At 39.4% G+C, this 26,264-nt stretch overlaps 1 protein-coding gene across 17 annotated transcripts in view; it reads right to left on the bottom strand.

Annotated features, from left to right (window-relative positions):
- Positions 1 to 2,095: 2,095 nt before the first annotated feature.
- The window catches only part of MTSS1 (MTSS I-BAR domain containing 1), a 172,676-nt gene continuing 148,507 nt past the window's right edge, over positions 2,096 to 26,264 (bottom strand). For 4 of the 17 annotated variants that reach the window (XM_054017454.1, XM_054017457.1, XM_054017467.1 and 1 more), the window contains 9 exons: positions 23,350 to 23,507; positions 21,884 to 21,991; positions 20,241 to 20,338; positions 18,087 to 18,297; positions 10,105 to 10,224; positions 8,965 to 9,159; positions 6,999 to 7,163; positions 6,422 to 6,584; positions 2,096 to 5,026 (listed from right to left, as the gene is read on the bottom strand). In XM_054017454.1, coding sequence (XP_053873429.1) covers positions 4,329 to 5,026; positions 6,422 to 6,584; positions 6,999 to 7,163; positions 8,965 to 9,159; positions 10,105 to 10,224; positions 18,087 to 18,297; positions 20,241 to 20,338; positions 21,884 to 21,991; positions 23,350 to 23,507 — 1,916 coding nt within the window. In that variant the 3' untranslated portion in view covers positions 2,096 to 4,328. The remainder of the gene's footprint in view (positions 5,027 to 6,421; positions 6,585 to 6,998; positions 7,164 to 8,964; positions 9,160 to 10,104; positions 10,225 to 18,086; positions 18,298 to 20,240; positions 20,339 to 21,883; positions 21,992 to 23,349; positions 23,508 to 26,264) is intronic. The other 13 variants (XM_054017464.1, XM_054017466.1, XM_054017463.1 and 10 more) reach the window with 9 other exon arrangements.

The following is a 26,264-nucleotide window of genomic DNA, read 5'->3' as shown; positions in this document are numbered from 1 at the left end:
TTAACATTTATTAACTTTTGAATTGTGGACACCACAACTGGGTACAGTATTGCAATAGCAGTTCCACTAGTGCTAACTACAGAGGTAATATAACCTCCCTACTCCTACTTGAGATGCGGTTTATACATCCAAGGATTGCATTAGCTCTTTTGATCACCAGGTTTGCACTGGGAACTAATGTTCACCTGATTAGCCACCAGAAGCACAAAGTTCTTTCAAGAGTCTCCCATCCTATAAGAAAGGCCTATATTCTTTGATCCTAGACGTATACATTTACATTAGGTGGTATTAAAAACACATTTGCTTGTGCCCAGCTTATCAAACATTCCAGATCACTTCATCATCTTAATTATTTCCCACCACCCCAATTTGTGTGTCACCCGCATACTTCATCAGCGATGATTTTGTTTTTTCAGCTCATTGATAAAAATGTTGAATAGCATAGATCCAGGAACCAATCCCTGCACGACTCCACCAGAAACATACCTGCTCGATGATTCCCCATTTATAGTTACATTTTAAGACCTGTTTTTAAGCCATTTAATATGTACCATGTTGATTTTGCATTATTTCAACTTCTTAATCAGTGTCATGTGGTACCAAGTCAAATGTCTTACAGAAGTCTTAAATATATTACATCAGCACTATTGCCTTTATCAACTAAACTTGTAATCTAAAAAAGCCACCCCAAAATCAGGATAGTTTGAGTTGTTTTCCATAAACAAGTTCCAACAGCTCCTTTGTTTTAGCAACTAATTACATAGAATTTTGGGATTCTTTTTCTTTAAAATGGACACAATCCACTTTTTTTTTTTTAAACCTCCCATGATTCTTGTGCTGTTTGTCAACTCAACTCCTACCTCCAGTATAAACACTAAACAGATCCAAGTTATTGCCTATTGTGACCTTTTGGGGACAAATAAATCAAAATACCCTTTTTGTTCCACTTGTCTGAAGTCTCTGTGTTTACAACTAGCATTAAAGAGCCAATCCATTGCTCACTGAAACCAGTGAGAATCTTTCCATTGACTTCAGTGTCTGTCAGTTCTGATGGCCCTATGTCTGATGTTCTCTAGGAGAATACTTCTTTCAAATGTTTGCACACAGGGTCAAAGCTGACAGACACACTGGAGAACCATTAGGAAAGTGCCTCAAGGTTATATAGGTTTGCCTAGCAGCACCGTGCACTTATGAAATAAATTATGGCAGTAGAAAGTGCAGAGGGTATGCAAATATACACTTCTATCCCTATATAACGCTGTCCTCGGGAGCCAAAAAATCTTACCGCGTTATAGGTGAAACCACGTTATATCGAACTTGCTTTGATCTGCCGGAGCACTGCTTTACCGCGTTATATCCGAATTCGTGTTATATTGGGTCACGTTATATTAGGGTAGAGGTGTACTGCTTTTAAAGGCACAACATATATTTAGCTCAACCACCCTGAGTTTCCCTTTCATGTCTTAATGAAAATTCATGTCCTAAAGTTTTCATTTGTCTGTTTCAGCAGCAGGTAAATTAGGTCACTGCATGGTAGTTTTAAAACAATTCCTTCCCATCCTACCTTTGTCTTTAGGACAGACACCAGAACTGAGAGCAGACATCAGTCAGAGATATATGGAAGATAGCACTTACTGTTACGCTTGATACTGACTAATATATTTATTAGAACACAAGCAGCATCAACAGCAGAAATCTTCGTCCTAAGGCAAAAGAATAACTGCAGTCCACCCGGAGAACAGATACACTGAAAGCACAGTATTGTCCAGGAAACAAAGAACTCTACAAGTAATAGTGCAGGCCAGGGCAGGGAAATATAATTGTTTGGCATTAAGGACATTGTATCTTTCTCCTCGAACCTCAGGCCACCTCTCCAAACACCCCAGGAAAAAACAACTGAACAAAAATATAATCTCCTAGAGTCCTTATTTTGTTTACCTTCTGTTTACCTACATGCATGATTCAGATGCTTGGAGTTCAGGTATGATTTGCATGTTCTGTGTTTTATATTTTTTTTAAAGGAATTAGACAAAGGAAAACATCTACATCCAAAGCCCTGAAAGGACAGTCTTTTTTAAGAATGGAAAAACACGCATTTTCCATCAGTTCTTTATTTATAATGTAGGCTGAAGCAATCATTACAATGTAGAAGGGAGACCCACAGTTACAGCAATTATTTATACCAGTTTAGAACAAAAAACTGCACAAGGAGAGGTCAACTCTCAGTACAAACTAGCAACTAAACCACAATAATTTACCATTAGAAACTTTTTATTTTTTAGCTGTGACACTGCTTTTACAATATGCAAAAACACAAACAATAGAACTATCCAAAGTGTTTTGTCACATTCTTTCTACATTGAATTTGGCAACATTTTATATTACATTTACCGAGATTATACTTACGTTTAAGAACTAAACAAGTGAAAAGCTGTACTTCGGTACAGTTACATCCATTTATTTCAAAGGTTTAAATAACACTTTTAACTATTGAGATTATTTCCTAACAGTTTTTTTTAAGCAAAAACCATCTCAAAGCATCATTTGCACAATGCATCAGCTACTTTATCAAGATCGGTGGGCTCCACCACAGGCACTACTGTTTATTATATTCGGTAATAAGGAGCTTGTTTTTCAAAGAAAGGAAGGTTTCATATATTTTAAGAATCATGCCTTTTTGCTTTAAAGCCATAATATAAAAATGTTAAGCAACCACAGCAGTGTAAATATTATATAGAACAGAGTGACTATTCAGTTACAAGAAGTCTCACATCCAATGCAGTTATGTATTAAAGCATAAGAGGTTATGTAGGCAAGACAAAAGCCAACAGAAATCTGCAGTGTTTGGTGGAAACTAGCCCCTTACGTTTTTTTTTTTTTTTGGTGTATTTTAACAGTCACAAATGTACAAGCCTGGTACCTATCTCACTTTTGGGGTTGATGAAGATAGGCAGGTTGTGCCCTTTTAGACTGTTTGAACAGAACACTTGCGGCACTCCAAGTTGTGCACATTTCTATTGGCTTCAGGAGATGGGTACTGCAGTCATAACTTAATTTTACTTTAAGAAAAAAATCCATCTGATCTATAATTCTATCAACAACATTCCAAAAATACATTACCTAGAATACAAAAAAGGGAACAGAGTGGTCAGTCTCAGAGAAGTGACATTAAATACAAATCTTTCGCCCACCCCCCTATTTTTCCGTATTTAGTAAAAGCCAATCAACTGCCATTTAAAAGACGGTAAGAAAAACAAGCCCCTGAATTGGAAATGAAATATATTTGCAATTTACTAGATCTTGAGCTGGTGACTGTGGTCAAATCATTAAGTGTTTTCTCAAAATATTTGGGCTTTTCAGGGTGCCCAGCCTGCTGGGCTCAGTCACTAAAAGGCATTTTGATATATCTAAGAACTCCCTGCTATCATTTTTAAAACGTTTTCACATTTGTAACTGCCTTAAGCCTCTTGAACTTGTTTGTATTCGATGAAAGGATGAGCAAAATGGAAAGTAATGGAGGACATCTAAGCCTACACAGTTCAGGTGGCATGCATATGACTGAAAGTTGTTGCTGTGCAGTCTAGAAGAAACGTGGGGGGAAAAAACTAAAGTCTTAAACACGCTACAGAAACAAACACCGCAATCCAATATGGCTTATTCGGATGCACTTACTGTGAAGCTACTAGCACTTAATCCTACTAGGCTACTCTTGTGCAACAGCATCTGCTATTTTGATGGCATTTCCCTCCCCCAATTATCCCCCAATACTCTACCAATTGCAGGTTTCTTTCTTGCATTATATTGCTTTTATTATCAATTGTTATTCCTGCTTTTCAAACAGACAAACAAAATCATTATACTTAAATGAGTATCTATTCCTTACTGGTTCATTTATACACAGAAGTATCATTTCTTTTAAACCTCACTATTACAAGGTGCTCTACAAAAACCTGCAAAAAAGCCAAATGCAGTAAATCTCCTTGCCAAAGTTAACTACTTAATTTTTTTTTCCCTCTTGCGTATTTAAAACTTTACAAAGAGTTATACAAAAGTTAAACGGGATTTGGCACCTTCAGAAAAAATTAAAAGGGGGTCTTAGATCAAAAACGTGCAGAAACAAAATCATTGATATTTACAAATTAAAACACTAGTGAAAATGTCTGTTACTATGCGCTTTCATCTTGTTTTCCCCTTTATAGTACCTTCAAAACGGTCTATTACTGAGTTTCCTACAAAAGCTTTTGATTATAGATTGGAATGGATAGAGACAAATAAGGTTTCATCACAGTTCATTCTCAGTGACTAGAACTCTGGCAGCACTCTCCTGTCTACAAAATACGAGGTGCCGAGCGATCATTTGTGGTAGTTTTCTTCAGTTTGACACCACGGCGAATGGCGTTCAGCATGTCTTCGCCTTGTGGGGCATCTCCAGGGCTCAGGTCTCCTGGGTCACATTTTGGCTGGCATGGGGGGGCAAGGGTGCTTGAGCTATCCCTTTCGCTTTCTTCTCCCTCACTTTCAGGGACTGCTTGTCTCTGCTCATCTGGGGTATTCAGCTTCTGGCTTGGTGGTGGAGGGTTGACAGATGCTTGCCCGCTCCACAAGGAAGAAAGCATACTGTTGACTCCTTGCCCACCGTCGCCTGCTGATTCAGACTCAGGACTCTGCTCAGCACATTCTTCTGCCCCACCCAGGATGCCTGGCAGTCCCCCTAGTACATCTGGTACAGTTGGCGTTTTGACAGGAATTACTGGAGTTTTGATTGGAATAGGACCCCCCCCTATGGTACCTCGTCTGACCGAAGGTTTGGTGGAAGGGGTCCGTCTGATGGTTGCAACACCGGGTGTAACTATTACAGGTCCAAGCGTCGTTGGCAGGCCTGCCGTAGAAGCAGGACGCTTGGCCTGAAACATTCTGCGGTAGGACTGGCTGATGTCACTGTTTCTTGGAATGGTTGAGGATTTGTCAAATTCTTGTTGTTCTGTCTCCTGATCAGCACTCACAGAGAAATAATCATAATCTGAAACTGACGCCAAAGGATACCGTTAGAAACAAGCTGGAGCAAACAGCTGAATCAGGTTAGTGAGTCTAAAGTAAGTGTATAACAGTACTAAGTTTGAAGTCAGTATCTATTAATATTTGCAAAAGACACACTTTATCAGCATGTGCATGCACCCAAAAGATTAAGATACTATGGTCACAATTTTCAAAGCTAAATGTCTAATGTTAAGCGCCTAAGTAGCCTGATTTGAGGGGTGATAAGCACTTACATCTCTCATTGAAGTTAATGAGAGTTATGGGTGCTCAGCACCTCTGAAAAAATCAGATCACTTACTCAGGTGTCTAAGAAATGTGGGTGCCAACCGTAAAGAACCCAACTTTTAAAACCACTGACTACTCTGTCCTGTTAGCCACGTCCCAATATTTTGAATTTGTCAATGATGATGGAAGTGCAGCCCTGGTCTAAAAGGCAGTTCTAAAACTTGCATTGTGGAGGTGCACATTTGCTGTGTCTCAATGATTTCTGCATCAGATATGCTCGACTTATGGGTAAAAATACTTTCTAATGGCCAGCCCTTCAAACTCAGCCTGAGCTCTGAGTGTTAATCCTCCTTCTCACACACTAGAAGTCAGAGGTTATGCCAAATTAGACCTTCAGTTATAACTACCCAATCCTTATTACCTTTAATGGACTTACACAGGTGTAATGGATTCAAAATTAGTAAACAATTTTAGCAGTGCACAAAAAATAGAAGCCGGCTCACTCCCTCTTAGCTGGGTTGCTTCTTCTGAAGCTGAATTAAAAATAAATCCTGAATGCAATTTGTCACGTGTCCCCAAATAAACTTTCAGCAAATCTATTTTTCAGTTAAAGTTACTACAATTCTGACCTATGTTCAAAAAAGCTCACAGAATGAAGAAACCAGAACTAGACAGCTACTGAGCAAAGTTCATGGATTGGACAACACAGGCCCACCCAAAAGGCTACACAGTCAGTGAGACAAATCATGCAGAACATTATTAAATAAAACCCATAAAAGATCAATCAGATTTACTATAAAAATGGTACGATACTTAAGATGAAATTCTCCCCTACACAGTTCCTCAAACCTCTGAGAAGTCTTTAGTTAGTGCATAAGGTGTTGTGCAGGCATCACTCCAGCGGAGTGAATTTTGTCCTTATTTGCTGTTTAAGGGAGAACAGGCTCAGAAGCTTACAAGATGAAATTTGTTAATATACTGCTCACACTTAAGCCTGAACAAGCCATCAGCATGGTAATGTTAGCTTCACTCTTCTCCCATCACTAACCAGAAGAGAGCAACATTTCCTGACTTCAAATCCATTAGCAGTGAGAAGTTAGGGGCTGTGATGGCCTTTGTTTGGAATGGTCAAGAAGTGCAGCAGCTTAGATCTGTGTACCTTGTGACGGGATAGTGTCCTCCGAGCAGCACGGTGTGGTCGTCTGAGTGCTGTAGCCACTGGAGCACTGCAAGGAATCTCTGCTGCTTCTCTGGGTGTCCAGCTGCAGACCTCTTGTCAGAGCGAGAGCTAGCTCCTCGCATGCTTCTATCTCCTCTCCCTGCTAGTTACACACAGGAAAGCAGCTCATTAGATTTATGTCTGATTCCGTCGGGACAATACTTCCGAGTCCGCACCAAGTTTGGTCCTGTCACTGTTGTATCCTTTCCCACCTCAACCTGAGTCACCCACAACCCAACAGGATTATTTCTAAATAGTCACCATTTAAAAAAAAAAAAAAAAGAGAGAGAAATAGGTGTTTCTTCTTACATCATAGTTCCACAAGTGCCAACATACTGAACAGTGTATCCTCCGTTGATGCATATTTATGAATTCTAAAGATTATGCCCATGCCTTAACCATTCTGTCTTTATAAAAAGGGTTGTGCCCACAGAAAGCACTTGAACTAAAATGTTTGCAAGAGCTAACAAATACGTCCCCTCTGCACCGAGCTCCTTAGTAAAAATTAGAGCATCACCCTTGTGGTAGCTGACACAGTCATACTCCGAGGTCTCTGGGCCTCCTCAGTGGGCACAGATGGTCCACTTGGGGCTCCTCCATTAGGGTCTGGTTCACGTTTCTCTTTGCGGCGTTGCAAGGTGTTCACCATAGGCTGATCATACGGACCTGGTTTAGCCCAATCCTAAGGAAACGTTTCCATTAGTAAATATATGGTCTATGTGGAAACACCACCATTCCTATTATAGAACAATACCAACACAGCAGCAGATTAGGTATCAAATGTGGGTGCAATATTGGAAAAAGTAAAATAAAATACTTAATTCTCATGGTATTTATAAAAAAAAGTTTATGATATAAATCCATCTCTTCTAATCTTCCTTTAAACAAGGTACCTAAAATACCTTAATTCTCTCCAGGTAAAACTCAGTTGCATTTAAAGCCTAAATTAAAGTACAGAGGCAAAATTTATGTCATTACCACAAATGAGCAATTGCAGTGCATGTGCAAATGGCCAGTTAGCTATCTAAAAATTCACCTGCATGTGCAATAGCAGAAACTGCACACATCACATTATGGCTGCAATGTTCTGAAAATTTGGTCTTAAACAGATCTAAATACCCCATCAAAAGCATACATTTATTCTGAGTATTTTCTTTTAAAGCTACTTATTAGCTGAAATCTAGGTTTTAGTTAAGAGCTATATTGAGGAGGGCTAACTTCACTTTGCATACTGATAATGCTGAATCCACTAAGGCAACTTTTCAAGCTATTGGGAATATATACACTTATGGCTCTATTAAGCAGTGAAAATTCTGCAGATACATAGAAACTATAGAGCATGCACCAGGAAAAGTGTTCAGCAGAGAAATTTGGTGGGACTACAAATTCACTGATGATCAGATCCAGAGGTGCTACTTACCAAATGATAATACTCAATTAATTGTAAAGAGTTCTTCTCTAATCTGTACATGAAGTCCCTTCTCTATACTTTTTCATACGTGAACTGCCAGAACTTTAAGACTACATGGCCTATTTCTTGTAGCAGCCTGGCTGCTAATCAGCCTCTTCTCTACCCTCTTCAAGTCAACGGAGGACTCATAGAAGATACCCAAGCCCAGAGGTGGTCATTACCATCCTCCATATAGGGCTTTCAAAGGGAGGTAGCTCTACAAACTCCAAGTTTCAGAAGGTGGGGTAGAATGGGAAGCCTGTATGTAGCATTCTACAGCTGCAATAAGTATCCCAAATCTGGATTTGATTTATAAAAAGTCCCATTTAAAAAAGCTGCAATCTTTGTAACAAATCCATAGCCACCCAAGAACTTCACAGCTGTCTGCATGATGCACACCATGGCTACTTGGAGCTTCAAGGGGACAGAACTCAGATTCTCCTGGTCCAAAAACACAGGCCTACTCCTCCCATTTGAGCTAAATGAGAATCTCTGAAAGCTCTGGGCAGTATTGGGCCTATGACACAATGGAACAGTTCTGATTCCATCCACTAAAAGACAGGGGTATTCTCTAGTAGTTCATTACAATAGCTAAAGCAACTCATGCACATAGTGGATGTTTTTTAAATTGATTAACAAAGTGAACTAGATGCCAACGCTCTACATTTGCCTCTTCGGGCAGAAGTTTAGTGGGGTGCTAAGCAACTTGTGGAAATCCTACCACCTGCTGAACAGAACCCAGAGTGCCTGCATAGGAACAGCCCTCTCTCTTTTTAAGGCCAACCCTGTCTATTTTTAAAGGTAAGTATTTTACAAACGTTAGACTGTTCATGGTCATGCGGAAATACTGATTTAGTTCTTTGTGCATTTATAATTGGATTGTGGTAAATATTTGGCATTTAAAGTCCACTTTAGAATGGTACTAAACAGAGCAAATCAACTGGTAATTAAGCGTGATTTGAAAGGCAAGGACTGCAGTGAGTATCGAAAGGCATGGAGAGGAGAGTATTGCTGCAAAAAAAGAAACACAAACCTTCCAGCTAGGGATCTTAGATGATGATAACATGCTTGGCCCAATGGTGTAATAATGACCGCGGTCTGGAAGGAGGGTTGAGGAAGCCCGAGTCCATGTGCGGGAGACAGGCGGGAAATGAGGGAAAGGACCTGCACCAACTGAAGCTAGGTATGGGTCACTTGATAAACTACAGTGATAAAACCCATTAGACAACTGGAAACAGAACAAAACAAAACAAACAAAAAATAAATTAATATAAACAAGATGAGTATGGAAATATACGGTGACTGACGTGCTCTGGGTAGAAAGTATCTTAATTTTAAAGCAAAAAAATTGAGAACTGCTACAAATTAACAACTAATTAAAAAACGGCTCTAATATTTGCTCCTGAAGTGTGCCTGCTTGAAAATTGTTATTTGAATTAACAAATTTCAGAGGACAATCCAGAAATCATTTTCTTTGGGCTGAGCAGCTTTGCTTGGTCTCCCCTGGAGATGGTCTTTTAAAAAAAAGAGACTCAACAATTTATTGATGATGCAGCTCTGGAACATGGAAACTAAACATTTCCAAAGTTGAAAACATTCATGTCAGCTTTATCATATGCAATAAAATGGAGAGAGGAAAGTGCGCAGCCTCCGAAAATGACATGTACCAGCAGCATAATGACCAGGGAAGGAAGAAAAAAAATGGCTGGATGAGAATGGATACTGATATCACTGGCTCCCCTAGATTTAGGGTTTATCCAAAATTTATTCTACTGTGGTGTGGTTTTTTTGCATCCCTGGGTTTCTCAGAGCTTAATGCATAATACATAATTTGGAGAAAAAACATGGACAGTGAAACCTGAACAAGAGGCCACTCATATTCGGCAACTACTCTCTGTAGACAACTTCCCACAGTGGCCCCAAGCACAGAGTGTACAGTTTGGCTGCACCTTTGTTAGAAAACCACCAATTTGTAGGCCCCCCAACTGGCAGGTTAGACAAGTTTCACTGTAGTTTATTCATGTATTCATTTGTTAAGGGAGTGTGTAACAGTTCCTTTTCTCATCTTCACAGGGAAGGGTCTTAGCTCCATGTCCCATGCATGCTCTTATTCAATGTCTGGGCTTGGCTAAATGAGCCAGAAGATTCGTATGTCTGAGATGAAATTTTTCACCTTATCTGTGGAGGCCCAAGCCCCCATGGTGGAGCCTGAGCTGACTGAGGTGGGGGAACTGCACTCGCTCACTGACTGGCAGGTTTCAGAAGCTTCTGAAGAGGCAGAGCTGGACGAATTCTGCAGCGTGAACAGCACCACAACGTAAGGAAAGGAAAAAACAAGCCACCAACAAAGGAAAACAAAAAGCACGCACATACAGACGGACACACACAGGAGAAGGGGAAGGATGAGAAAAGCAGAGCGTTAGGGGTTAAATCAATCATTAAATACTGCTCAAATCCACCACTAGTGATCAGTAATGGTACAGAAGAAACAAAAAAAACTAATTCCTTAAAGGACTAGCTTCACAGACTGACGGACCTCTTGGTTCTCTCACCCCCACTGCTTTCTGTGCCACTGCACCTCCAGGGCCAGATGCCCTCAGGTGCTGAGGGCCCTCCTATATAGTCAATGGAAGTTGAGGGAACTCAGCTCATCAAATGTCTGGGTCCTATATGCATTTAACTATTTAATATCAAAGGCAGATTATATCATGAGCTCAGTTTCCTAGTGGAAGCTGTCTAGACTCAACATGGGCCTGCAAAACAGCAAACACCCCTTGTGCACACAAATTCTGTTTTTTGCAGATGCAAATGTGCGTGTGCAAAGCTTGATAGAGTTTGGACATTAGGGAACAGCATACAGTCCGACTTTCCCTCTTTGGAACCCTTCCCTGTGAGACCAGTTTGATTATCAAATCCCTTCACAATTATGAACATACCTAATTGGGTGACCTTAAAGTTCAATTCACCCCTTTAACTATTTCATCACAGGCAGTATTTTTTTTAAAGCCTGGAATGACTGTGGTTACCCTGCAGAGAGTGCACTCACTACGGATCTAAAAATCACCTCTTCTATGACAGAGATTAAAGCTAACACAACACTAACATAGCAATCTAAACAGTGCTTTGCACAGCAACAAATGCCATTTCTCAGGGTTATATTGTATTCTATGTACCCTGCTACTTTGTCTGTTAGATGTTGACTCTTGGTGTCAGGGATTGTTCTTCAATAACCTTTCTTGGTTAGTATGGCTTATGGGCATTCCATCGAAAATATACAATATTTTGTATTTTGAGCCATTGTACCATGTTTTTAGATTAGATGGAACTTTCCACCTTTTGACCTATACAAGATCCATATCCATTTCAATCTGCCTGCATCCTTATTTTACTATATTTTCAATTCCTGTACTGTGTTGCTGCTTAAAAAGCAACAAAAAACTTTCCCTAGGACACCATACCAAGGAAGACAAAATCCTACTGATGGGCCTGATCCAGAACCTACTGAAACCAATGAGAGTCTTTACACTGACTTCAATATCTCAATTGGGTCACGGTCACAGTGACTTGAAATCACTCCCTTGGATTTTTCCACTGGTAGCAGAAAGTCTATGCAGTGACTTCTGATGGTCTGTTGTCAATAACACAACCCAACTGGATTTTTTAAAGCTGAAGAAACTCAGGAGAAGCTAATACTTGATGGTGGTTCACAGAGATTTATAATTCCTGTGGGACCCCTACTAAATCTTACACTTGGTCCGTTGGGTGATTGTGTCAATTCTGAAGTGACAAACTGATATTTTATGAACCATTAACAAAGGAAGAGCTCCTGGCATGACCAAAATGATGTATGGTCCAGTCAGTTAATGTCTTCGAAGCCAGTTTCTTATCCAAGGAAAGTTAGTTTATCCACATACCAGAACTTTCTGCTAGCCAATTAATGTAGTACTTTATTGAATGCTTTCTGAATATCTAGGTATCAAAGTATATCCTATCCTGCATTTTAGCCTGTATGATCTTTGAGACAGAGGTTGCATCTTCCTCTGTATTTGGAAAGCACTTAACACACTTGGGCTGCTACTAGTCATAATAATTTCTGCAGTCTGCCATATAAACAACTGATGAACTCCAACAATTAATTAAGCATAACAGACCTCCAGGCCCTTACACCAGGTGTTCCTACTAGTTTCTCTAACAGATGAGGTAAAGTTTCCTAATCCATATATTTTAACTTGGTATTAAAAAACAAACACACACTGTCAGCTAGTGAAACTGTTACTAATTTCAGTCAGAGTGTTATGGTTTTTTTTTTAAGATTTGTAGAACTTACCTGTACTTCATAATTTACGTAGAAAAAAAGGATTTTTTTCAAAAATATTTCCACTGTGAACTGTACTAACTTCTTCCCTACTATCTGATGCAACAGGATCTCCTCATCAGCGGACTCCCATCAGCTTCCTGATTTGTACATGCAGAAGCGAGTTAAAACAAATCTGCCACATATTTCTGACCTAGTTTCCCTTTTTAGAGATTACCCATTTTTCTTTATTATCTCTGGAAAGATACTTTAAGAATCCTTTATTGTTAGTCAAACTGTCTTCTGCAATTTGAGATCAGAATTTATTTTGCTTTAATTGTCCTTTCAACTTTCTTTGTCTACTTATTTACTTTTCTAATACTATTACCTAGTTTTCATCCTCATCAGGTTGTTTTAAAAGCCTTTTCGATTGTGTCTTGTGCCTTTACAATGGCTTTTGCTGTCCTTTCGTCATGATTAGATTTAAAACAGAATTAATTCCATGTGCAGTCACTCCAACTGTGTAATTACTGTCCACTTTCCTGTAGTACATTTCTTACATTATTATAAACAAGGTATTTACATGTTCACTCAAAATCAAAGGCATCATTTTATTATTACCCTGATAAGTCAAATGTAATTACTAGAGCCATCAAGCAATTAAACAAATTAATCACGATTAATCGCGCTGTTAAACAACAACAGAATACCATTTATTTTAAATATTTTTGGATGTTTTCTACATTTTCAAATATATTAATTTCAATTACAACACAGAATACAAAGTGTACAGTGTTCACTTTATATTTATTTATTACAATTATTTGCACCATAAAAAACAAAAAAATTGAATTTTCAATTCACCTCATACAAGTACTGTAGTGCAATCTCTTTACCATGAAAGTTGAACTTACAAATGTAAAATTATGTACAAAAAAACCTGCATTCAAAAATAAACCAATGTAAAACTTTAGCGCCTACAAGTCCACGCAGTCCTACTTCTTGGTCAGCCAATCACTCAGACAAACAAGTTTGTTTACATTTACAGGAGATAATGCTGCCTGCATCTTGTTTGCAATGTCACCTGAGAGTGAAAACAGGGATTTGCATGGCACGGTTGTAGTTGGCGTTGAAAGAGATTTACTTGCCATATGTCCCTTCATGTTGCAATCACCATTCCAGAGGTCAAGTGTCCAGGCTGATGATGGGTTCTGCTTGATAATGATCCAAAGCAGTGCAGACTGATGCATTTTCATTTTCATCATTTGAGTCAGATAACCCTAGCAGCAACCCTTTTTTGGTGGTTTGGGTTCTGTAGTTTCCGAATCAGAGTGTTGCTCTTTTAAGACTTCTAAAAGCATGCTCCACACCTCGTCCCTCTGAGATTTTGGAAGGCACTTCAGATTCTTAAACCTCCAGTGCTGTAGCTATTTTTAAAAATCTCACATCGGTACCTTCTTTGCGTTTTGTCAAATCTGCAGTGAAAGTGTTCTTAAAACGAACATGTGCTGGGTCATCATCCGAGACTGCTATACCATGAAATATATGCAGAATGCAGGTAAAACAGAGCAGGAGACATACAATTCTCCCCCCAAGGAGTAAGTCACAAATTTAATCGATGCATTATCTTTTTAATGAGCATCATCAACATAGAAGCATGTCCTCTGGACAGGTGGCCGAAGCATGAAGGGGCATATGAATGTTTAGCATATCTGGCATGTAAATACCTTGCAACGCTGGCTACAAAGTGCCATGCAAATGTCTGTTCTCACTTTCAGGTGACATTGTAAATTAGAAACAGGCAGCAGTATCACCTGTCAATGTAAACAAACTTGGTTGTCTTAGTGATTGGCTGAACGAGAAGTAGGACTGAATGGACTTGTAGGCGCTAAAGTTTTACACTGTTTTGTTTTTGAGTGCAGTTATGTAAGCAAAAAAAATCTGCATTTGAAAGTTACACTTCCATGATAAAGAGATTGCACTTCCATATTTGTATGAGGTGAAAAGAAAAATACTATTTCTTTTGTTTATCATTTTTACAGTGCATGTATTTGTAATCAAAAATAATAATATAAAGTGAGCACTGTGCACTTTTTATTCTGTGTTGTAATTGAAATCAATATTGAAAATGTAGAAAAACATCCAAAAATATTTAATAAATTTCAATTGGTATTCTATTGTTATAAGTGTGATTAATCACGATTAATTTTTTTGAGTTAGCTGTGATTGACAGCCCTAATAATTACCACATCAGTTGATCCTAGATACTCCCAAACCTGGGCCCCTCTATTATACTAGGCTATGGTTAGCTTCAACAGGACCTCTGTCATGTAAAGTGTGCACCAAAGAGATGGTATGTGCTGTCTCTACCAGCATATTCCCCTCCTTAGTTTTATGGAGTCCCTCAAAACAAGACTTAGGCAATTCCAACCCCACTTGATCTAAGTCTGGCCTTTTAAATAACTATCAACTGCAAAAGACAGACCTGATCCGTGTTCAATTGCTCAGTAATATCCAGCTATCACTTCAGTATACTGAAAAGCAGTCTTCACTTTGCTAGATGTTCACTGATAGACAGAGCTACCTAATCTGTTTGGTAAAGTCTGTATCCTTCTTGTTTAAAACCCTAGGTATCCCTCATTTTCAGCTAACTTAGTAAAAAAAACACCACCTGATTTATTGTTAAACCACTAGTTATATACTTTTCTAAAACTTTGCTTTACACTTCTACCCGTCTCCTACAGCCCTCCTGGAAGATACATGACCCTGGAATTTATGCATGGTCCCTTTTTTATACTCTTTTTATTCATCACCAAAACAAAAAAATATGTTTGCTGCCTTAAACAACATGGTGTTAATACATGGAGCTAACAAACCACCAGAGCAGGTGGTCAATCAATGCTGCATGCACAGATTTTGTCATTCTAAAACTCCCTTTTTTGCTTCCCAAAATGTTACTGTTGGAAAGGACATCTGGGTTTCAAAAGCAACATTTAGCAAACAGTACTTTCTTCTCATATGAACATGGAAGCACAATACAAGAATGAAAGTCTGGCCGTTAGTTGGAGACACACAACATGAAATATCCTGTATGTTAAACAGCCTTTTAATAAATTTATGTTACAAATTTGTCAGCACAACACGCGCATTTTAATTAGTGCTGCACATACAAAGCAAGCCACTTAAGCAAAAAATGAAGCTGCCAGGCATTGATCTGTTACCTTTCCCTCAAGGTAAAGGTAGACAGAACTTGGGAAATGTTGAGTACATACCTATGCATCGTACCAAGATACTACAGTTATCAAGTCAATGTAAAATAGCTGAATTCCCAGTTACTAATTTACTACCGCTATTCAGGAGCTACAGTAGTATGGGGGTTGCTTTGTGATTTCATATGTAGCTTCAGAAATGAACTAAAATAATACTTGGGCCAGATCCTCAACTGGTTTAACTCAGCATAGCTCCATTGGCTTCAGTGAAGCTACATCGACTTACACAGCGAGGATCTGTCCCCTTATTTAAGAAGATGCAAAGAGAATTTGTATGAGATGGTGCTGATGCTTCCATACTCAAATGGCCTTAACAGAAAAAAACTTTGCCTGCAAAAATACTCGCCAGTACCATACTGCAAGTCACCACACTTTTACCCAAATGTGCTGGATGTTATGGAAAGGTAAGGGGATACCAACAGGTTAAATCCATATATTTTAAAGTTAACTTTCTTACCTTTTTACTAATCCAATTTTCATTTTTGATCATTCATGTTGCATTTACTTTTTGCATTTTGCTTGGCTTAGCCTTAGATCATCAAAATAGAGCAGTCAATTAACTTGTCTATATGCAATTCCTAATCAATTTCACTTTCTGGATCTCATCCATATGAAAAATGCTGCAATGTCTGAGCTTCAACACTGCAGCGGATATACTTATTTGAAAACAAAATGTTTTCATTAAAATAAAAAAATGGAAATATTTGTGTTGATGTTCCATTTATGAGACTATATTCTGGACCTAAATTAACCTGAGAGTGTTCTACTACATATCCTACAGTTTTATTTCTAGTGCTACTTATCAAATACTCAGCAAGAAACAAGGGACCTGATGCACCAGATGTATTGATGACAGATGTGTCTCCACTGATTGGATTCAAACTCTCCATTTTCTGCTTTAGCTGGAAGTCATAGTTTTAGTGCATACAAACTCACCTAGCTTTTACCAGATGAAAAAGATTACCGTATATACTCGTTCATTAGCCCGTTCGTTTATAAGCCGATCCCCCAAGATGGTTAGGTAAAAATAGCAAAAACTGTATGACCCTTTTATAAGCCGACTCTATATTTCAGGGGTTGGCAAACTTTGGCTCCTGGCCGTCAGGGTAAGCCACTGGTGGGTCGGGATATTTTGTTTACCTGGAGCGTCTGAAGGCATGGAGCCCCCCAGTTCCCTGTGGCTGCAGTTCGCTGTTCCCAGCCAATGGGAGCTGCGGGAAGCCGCGAACGGCGAACCGTAGCCACAGGTGACTGAGGGGGCTCCATGCCTTCAGACGCTCCAGGTAAACAAAACGACAATGTATTAGATATTCAATTCAATGATTCCATAGAGTTTAAAATCATCAAAGTTTGGTGTAGACCCGTTTATAAGCCGACCCCCGCTCTTTGATACATCACTTTTTTACCAAAAATATTCGGCTTATGAATGAGTATATATGGTAGGTTTGTATTTATTAAACTAAAAACCTTCATTAAAGAGGCACAAAGTGCATCTCTTCTTCCAGTGACCTGTGGGCTACTAAGCAACAAACACAAATCTTAACAAAAGATGACAAAGACCTACTCAATGGGTATGTTTACACTTGAGTTGGGGATATAATTCACTCCAGAGCTACACCCCCAGCTTGAAGTACAGACATATCCCCAGTGTCGTGATGTTGAGCTCTGGGGTGTGATTGAGTATGTAAAATGGCAAAAAGCCTTAATTAGAGCACAGGAAAAAAACTGTACTTAAAGGGTGATTTGTAGAAACTATGCAAAATTCAGCTGCTGAAAACGAGATGCCAGTCAGCCACAGAAACCTCATTTGAATATTTCACCAAGGTTTTCTAGGATACTTGATTTGACCATAAACGGAACAGCAACTCAGTTTGACACAGACATGTATAGAATGTACTGTCTGATTTAAAAAGTCCAGGAAAAAAGCAAGAGGTGAACTTCTGACCCCACTGATGTCAACAGCAAAACTCCCATTGGCTTAAGTGGACCGGGATTTCACCCAACATCTTTAGGTTAATATGCATGTCTTATAAGTAGTATTTTTTTTAAAGTTTACATTATTTTAGTACTTCTGCAGGGTGCTGGATTGGCAGCCCTAGAGAATGAGGTTATCCATGGAGAAGGTTACTACCACAAGTGGCAGAGCAACTAAGTTTCCCATGCTGCCTGCCAATGCTACTTAGCACTGCCCTGGAAGTGGGCCATTTCTCAGAGGTCAAAGGGGAATGTAGTCTTAGGTATATTTAGTTCTTGGCCTCTTTGCCAACACTACCAGCAAGGGCACCAGGGTTAATACTAATTATGAGGCTACTGTGGCATGGATGTCTGATCACTGGGAAACTGAACTAAGATGACTTAACGCAACAGCCATTAGATGTTAACAACTTGCAGTCAACTGCTGACCTAGAGAGGATATGAATTAGTGAGCTGGGTGAGTGAAGTTCAAGTGGAAATTAATTTCCTTATTTAAAAGTGTTCAACTTGATTCCATGATACCCAATAACCATGTGCTCCTTCCTCTTGACTCCATGAATTGTGTGTGCATTACTGTACACTACTCACTCAGATTTGTGTTTTTTCACTTGCACATACCTGGTTAGGTGCTTCGGGTGGCATAGGGGATGGCGATTTGGACTGGAAAGCATCCTGGGACATGAATCCAGAATCATGGGATGACACACTGGACAGTCTCATGGGCGCCTGCTGAGGCAGATTGGAGCTGCGATAGCGATAGTGTGAGCTAGGTGAGTGAGAGTGTGAGCCACTCGACCGGGAATCACTACTGTTAACGCTGTTCAGACTGCTGTGAGAGACAAAAGGAAAGGGGAGAGGGAAAGACAAGAGGGAGGAATGGGAAGAGACCAATACAGTACAATTAACACTCTACAAGTCTAGCAACAGGCAGCATAAACCAGAAAAGAAATGTTGATAAATAATTGGTAAAAATCATAAGGAGCTGCAAATATCCTTAGTGATCAGAGAAGGAAAATGGCATTCTGCATTACTGTGTGTTCTGCGCTCATTAGGGGCCGGAGTCTGACAGACTTACTCACACTGAGTAGTAAGGGTAGCACAATCTGGCCCTAAGGAATTTATTTCCCCAGCTTGCGGAGACAGTAGAACACTCTCTCTCGCTCACTCTCTCTCTCTGGGCTTTTACAGAGCACCAGTCACCATAGTCACTAAGCATGAACAGTCCATTACTGTCACTCTCGGATGGTCAGCAGAGGGAGTCTAGTTTAATATTACCTGCTCAGATATGTTAAATTCAATGTAATGGGCCACATTGTTAAGGTAGTGTCGAGTAACACTTCTGCAAAGTTTAAAGGCACATCCAATAGCCTGCATCTGACTGCTCAGAGAGGGAAGAGAATTAAAGATCCCAGCTAATAACTGTGAAAAAGGCATAAATATTACTGACTTCTGAATAACCCAAAAGAGACTGTTTTCAAAGTTCCAATAAATCTGTTGCATCCATTATTTACCAGCCACACAGGGGTGTTTTTCAAGAGTTTCCTTTTGTCTCTAAAGATAACGTACTAGTAGCACTCCCCATTGTAAGTATAGGGAATAACTGCTCAGACTGGTAAGCTCTCCCCTAACGGTATAAAGGAAACAGAAAAGGTACCTACTCAGCTGTATGCTGATTCGACGTGTATAACATAATTTTTCTATTTAAAAATTGCATGTTAAAGTGTGTGCTTGGGACAAAGGTGGAGAGGGCTGTGTTGCTTGAACCAGACACAAAAGCTTGAGAAAATAAAAAGCTGGCTAGGAATATACAATGTATTTTCAGCCATTTTCTTTTACAGTTTCAGGATATTGCATCTTTAAGCCTGTGCTCACTGCTATAAATATATATATATGTGCACATATATACATACACACATATACATACATATACATACATATATATATATATATATATATATATATATATATATATGCAGAGACAGCTAGATACATACATGAAGAAGTGCAGTTTTGCTAGGTCTGCCATGCTATAGGCTAAATTCAGCTCACACAAAGGAGCTTATGATCCATTTGATTCGTAAGATAACCAAAAAGGTAAGAGTATTAAAGACTACAAAGGTATTAGAGCAGGATACACAATAGGTATTCATCCTTTTTTTTTTTTTTTTAAAAAAAGGGGGTGAGGTGGGGGGAGTGGAAAATAGTTAATTATTTAGACACCAAGGCACAGGGGCAACATGCTGATAAACTGTTTTACTGAAAGAAAACAGTTTTACAGAGAAAGGAAAGACAGGATCCAACTATTCCAAAATACACTTTAGGACAGAATTAGACAGCATTAAACAGTTTTGTATTTCACAGTAACAGACTGAAAAAGTAATTGGCTAGTACATTCTTCCCTTTCATACAATTTAACCTAGTATTGAATTACAGCTACCACATGATCATTTCTTTATCTAAATCATCATAATATGAAGTAAGCATGATCAAAAAGGGCAACTATGAGTGAATAACTCAGAGCTTAGATTGGTTAGTACGGTTTGCTCTTTCATCTGCAATGCACTAAGCGTATCTTCAGCGGTCAGTCTCCTTGCATTCTGTTATTTAATAGTGCCCCTCATTGTTCATGTTCTGTCACATACTTAAGTGGATAATGACTAGTAGTGATTGATATCTCATTATTAAAACAAAATACAGGCACACATTTGCAACGGAGCCTGAGCTGTATTTTCCCAAAAATAGATTAAAATGACATTTCACCAATCTGCTTACCTGCAAACGCTGGATTTTCTGGACATGGTGGTACTGGGAGAGGATGGAGGAGTTTGATATGACCAGCTGTAATCAGAACCTTTCAAATCTAGAATCACCTGGTGAAACAGAATTAATCATATAAAATGATGTTTAAAAAGGCATTTTCCCTCTCAAGAAAACACCCCAAACTTGCAAAAAGTTGTTCATTGTTAGAGGAATTTTCACTACAAATCTAGTGATATTCTTCTATTGATTTATACTTCGTGATCACCAAATTCATGCTTTTTTTTCGTATTTAGCTTTGGATGGATGAACAGCACAGACTAATCAGCTTTATTTTGGGGTTCTGGCACACTAAAGCAATGTCCCAGTATTTGGGTTACTAACATGAAAGGGAAAGTTTAGATTTATACAAAAATAATTAAAAAAAAGATTTCACTTATTTACATGTAGTAATTAAAAAAAAAAAATCAACCCTCGGGCCATGATCCTGCAAAACAGGATATAGGAGAGCTGACTCATTAAATTAAATGGATCTAATTCTCATTTACATTGCTGGATCAGTGTGAAGGAGTCAGAGTGAATAAGTACTGGACTCAATAAGATTACTCCAGTGTTTGTGGGACAAGGGCCTACATTCTAAAACTAGGTTAGTTGATAGTATACTTTTAAGGAAAGTCATGGTGGGAGGGGGGAGGTTGGGTGTAGAACTCAAATAACAGAATGCCAGGAATTATCTATCCAGAGCACTGCTGCTGTTGTCTAAGATGTTCAAAGGTGCCTTATGGGAGGTCAAGCACCCAAATCCACAAAGTCCATGGGAGCTGGGCACCTAACTCCCTTAGCCTCTTTTGAAATGTCCAGCCTAAAAAAGTTACCATAACTACCTTAAGATTTGTCCCTGCATTTGTTTTTACAGTTCTATACAGACGCCCCCCAGGTTACGCAAACCTGACTTATGGATATCCGCACTTATGGAAAAAGTTCTGTAAGCTAGAAATAGGAGGCGTTTTTTGCGTAATGGTCAGGTATACGCTTATGACTTACACAAAATTCGAGTTACGCAAGGCGTTCCGGAACAGAACGCTTGCGTAAGTCGTGGAGTGTCTGTACATGCATTTAATAGATACTTTTAAAGGTTCAAAAGAAGATTTATACCAGTTTTTAGTTTGTAATTGCCAAACAAAGGTGGTAGAGGGTGGAAAATTCTCCCTGAGCAGCTTAATTCTAACTGTAGCCAGCAGCAAACTTACAGTGGGGCCCTATGACAGAAAAAAAGCCATTTCCCTTTGAAAGAGTCCCCCAACTCTGCAGCTACACTATGTTATTTTCCAGCACCAAATGGTGAAACTGATTTATAAACCGCACTTTCCACTCAGTCCTTTTTGGAGCACAGTTGGTTGTTTCTTAGCTACATTCAAAGTGACATTTTGTGTTGATCTGCCCAAGATTTCAGGAGACAGTCTATCATTTACTTGATTTATCAAGTTGGAAACACTGTATATATTAATAGTGAAAAAGTTATCTTGCTGCACTTTAGGCACGTACAAAAATATACTCAAGTATTTTTTACCACTTGGGAGTTAGTAAAAATTTCTAAAAAGCAGCCACCCCACCTCCCCGCCCCCTTAACACTGCCTTTTCTAGGAATAAGAACTAACCTGTTCACTTGATGATGGCAATTTGTGAGGATCCATAGTGAGGTTTTTCAGGTCATCTGATATGGTTTGTAGATGCGTTATTTCTCCTAGCATTGATATTTCTTCTTCCTGGAGAGATTAAAAACATAACAGTAAGGCTCACCATCCTCTTGGATTTTAAAAATTACCATATATAGACCATGATGTGTAACCTTTATCACTCTTCCTCCTGGATACAACTATGTCAAACAATCAGTTACATGCTCATGTCTTTGTCCATGAGATTATTATTTCCCATGGAAAAGGGCTGGAAAGTTCAATCTCTAATGCTTAAGAACTAGAACCACACTGCAGCAAATCTGTGTCTCAAAACTCATGCTCAGTAAGCCATCTGTCTCACCCAGGAGATGCAGAAATCTCTAAAAGTTTGCTTAAAGACCTGTGCAAACAGAAGTTCAGTCCCTCTCTGCATTTGGAATGGGAATCAAAACTCCTAAGTGCACTCAATGTTTGCCCTTAGGGATCTTATCTTTGAAACTAAGACACAGTGGGTGAACTTATAGTTTTTGCTGGTTTTATGTGCACTTCATTTAGATAAAGTCATTACATAAATCTGAGATTCAGACTGGCACATAATTATGCTCAGGGCTGTTTTTGACCCAACAGTTTCAGGAACATGGCAAATTACCACAGCAATTGCTTCAGCTACCATGGCAATTTTATCCAGAACTTCAGTGTCTGCTATTCACTTATTGCTTAGGCACCCTCCTACCTAACTTTTAACGGGGATTCTACTTAGGAACGGATGCCTTTCATAAGAAAGCATCAAGAACATATTGCATATGCAACTATCCACAAATACACAAGTCTTATACAATCAGGGCCGGCTCCAGGATTTTTGCCGCCCCAAGCGGCAAAAAAAAAAAAAAAAAAAAAAAAAGCGCCGCGATTGTGATCTGCGGCGGCAATTCAGCGGGAGGTCCTTCGCTCCGAGCGGGAGTGAGGGACCATCCACCGAATTGCCGCCGAACAGCTGGACCTGCCGCCCCTCTCCGGAGCGGCCGCCCCAAGCACCTGCTTGGCAAGCTGGTGCCTGGAGCCGGCCCTGTATACAATGACACAAAATTCCATCCCTGGGCTTTAGGCAAACTGAGCTTAAGAAAATATACTTAAACCTCTCAAATGGACTGAAAAGGGCCTTGCGTAGGTGATTGACGCTATCAGAAAACTGTGTCGGAGCAAACAAATCTGTCAGATAATCATTTCTGTACATGGGAGGTCATGGAACGTACACGAGTCCTAGCATTCCATGAGGAGTGAGGGAGGAAGGATACTTTTTAATATCCCATTTTAAGGAGAGGGAGGCAGAATATGAATTATTAACATCTACGAGTTCATTCAAAACTTTTATTACTAATTACTCTACCTTAAAGTTACATTCACCTGTCAGGGTTGTGAATTTTAAGAACTTGAAACGAAAGACTTACTATCACAGGCCGCAGCATCGAGATAAAAGTACAGAAGCGACTGCGTTCTTCAATGAGGGCCTTTCTAACAGCCTGCTTCTCAGTTTCTTCAAGCAGCAGGTACTTATCATTGACATCTTGTAATGCACTGTCCAACTGGGGCTGGATGTCTCCTCTCCCTGTACGTGGGAAAGAATCATAAGTAGGTTTTGTCTGAACTACGGGCTTACATAGACGGAACTCCCTATTTTCAGTCAATATCACTGCCTCATTGCCTGATGGGGCTATTCATAATGTGAGGCTAATCAGCATTTTCTAGAATTAAAATATATTTTCTTAATCAAGTATTTACCATAATTTCTTTTTCACCTGGAAGCAGAAATACAACCCTCTCAATTCAAAGGAAGTTCCTTCAAGTTAGAAAGAGCAGATTCTGGTTTGTATTTCACATGGAAAGTGTAAGATGGCTGTATAAAGCAAATCTTATTAAAAAACACTCAGACATTTTTATTAACGACTGTTGCCTGCAGGAGTTGTGAAGGTGCCAACCACTGACATCTCTCTCCCTCCCCCCGCTTTGAGTCTAGTTCCTAGTTACGTTTGGTTTTGGTAGGACCACAAAAGATTCATGCACTAGTGATGTTCCTTAGGATCAAATGAAAATAGGTGCTAATTACTAATGATTAGAACACTGAGTTCTCTTGTATTTCTAGAAGTAACTGGTAATATGCAAAGCACAGTACTCATCATTCTACTAAGGTCAAAACCCTTTTATAAGTTATGCATCAGTCCAGTAGCTTTTACATTTTTTTTTTTACCTAAAACCAATCTACTAAAGGTAAGAGGAACAGACTTTGGTCAGAGATCTATCTAGATAGTTACAACAAACTCATTATGCTGAAGCTTACTGCCACAGTAAGTACACATTGAGTCTCATCCTACAACGAGTTACACCCTTGCGTACTGTCCACCACTCCAAAAATATGGGTTTGTAATAAAAAGCAGCCTTAGCTATAGCATTACTGATACACTGTTATAGCTACAAGACTTTTTAGTACAACTTATTAGGTTCTGTAATATTTTAGACTCAGACACATACATTTACCCTAAGCATTAAATAATGTGATGTCTTTTCTGAAAACTTTATGTACTTTGTATATTTCCATTTCCATCAGTGTGGAATACCAATGACTGCTTTTATATTATATTTATGTTTGTTCATAGTAGTGAAGCTCCCCCTCCCAGATTCATTGCAGTGATACTAATTTTTGCATCCCACTGAAATGGGGAAGACCATTTCCAGACAAGATAACGGTTGGTTACGTAGCTGCTATGTAGAGGCTTCCCCCCAACCCAAGCTGAGTTACTGAACTCCAAGAGATGGGCAGGACTTAGGACATATCCCTCTTCTCAGCATCTCCCATTGGCTGCTTAGGCGTTTCCCTGCCTAGCATGTTGGCTTTTGTGTATCCTAATCCTAGGCACCGCTCTCTCCCCATTCACCATATAGGGAGTGTAGGCACCCAATTCAGGTTTTCTGGATTCTCAATGTTGTTCCCATATTTGTAGAGAGCCCTGGCACCTGCCCTAGACTGTGCTCTGAGGGACAGAGACAAGGCTGCTCTTGGGCCCCACACCCAGGGCAGGTGGAGGGGCCGAGGCTCCCCACAGTGGCTTGGGCTCTCTGGGCGGCTCTTACCACAGCCTAGAGTGACCATATGTCCTGTTTTGGCCAGGACAATCCCCTTTTTAAGCCCTACCCTGGATGTCCCAACTTTTTAGCCCAAACTAGGCCTTTGTCCTGTTGCACTAGCCAGCTGATCATCAGGCTCAAGCCAGCTCCATGAAATCATGACGATGTATGTTAAGGCTTAAATTTATTATACGCTATTAAAATAAATTACATTTTAAAAAATTAAGCAACACATGTCTGCTGCTAAAGTTTTAAAGAAAGTCAAGCCACTGAACTAGTAGAAGTCAGTGGATAAGCAAGCAGCTGGAACTAGAATTTTCTGAAGTGCTAAACCAGGTTTGACAGCAGTGGCTGCTGCTTCAGGTGCAGAGAGAATATTGTCTTCATTTCAAGTGATTCAGCTAGTTCAGTTCAGTGACTAGTTGCTTCAAAGTTCAGAAACCAATGGGAGTTGAAAAAGCAGGGAAGCTTGTTTTTGTCTTCCAATCTCTGAATAAAAAGTAGGTGTTAGAGCAGTGGTTCTTAACCAGGGGAAGTAGTACTCTTGGAGGTATGCAGAGGTCTTCCAGTGGGCACTTCCATTCATCTAGATCAGTGTTCCTCAGCCTGGGGGTTGGGGATGGGGTTGGAGAATCACAAGTGCAGGGCTGGCATTAGGGGGAGGCAAGCAGGGCAACTGCCCCGGGCCCCATAAAGCTCAGTTAGATGCTTCCGCCGCCTGGGGCTTGGGTTTAGACAAGTGAAAAACAGGCTCAAGTACTGCACTGAAATACGAGTTCAATATTTATACTCCAATCAATTTATTTTATAATTATAGGGCAAAAACAAGAAAGTAAGCTTGTGTGCTGTAACAGAGTGCTGTGACACTTTTGTACTTTTATGTCTGATTTTGTAAGCAAGTAGTTTTTAAGTGAGGCGAAACTTGGGGTACGCAAGACAAATCAGACTCCTGAAAGGGGTACAATAGTCTAGAAAGGTTGAGAACAACTGTGTTGGAGGATGAGATCTATTAGTTCTAAAATCCTGAAGGACATGGTGACAAGAAACAATCAGTTCAATTCACTAACTACAGATAGTATTTCCTCCGTTTAATAAATTAGGTTTAAATGCAAAACCTGTTTTTGATAAACTGACTTTTTTCCTTATGTATCCAGAACATTTAAGGTAATTTTATTTAACTCATAAAAAAAAAATTTAAATGCTGTTTTTATGCATTGTAAATGAGCACGGCTGTTCTGCAGCG

Source organism: Malaclemys terrapin, chromosome 2 (assembly GCF_027887155.1).
Source record: "Malaclemys terrapin pileata isolate rMalTer1 chromosome 2, rMalTer1.hap1, whole genome shotgun sequence".
Taxonomy (NCBI): Eukaryota; Metazoa; Chordata; order Testudines; family Emydidae; genus Malaclemys; species Malaclemys terrapin.
This window is presented reverse-complemented; position numbering and strand designations above follow the sequence as displayed.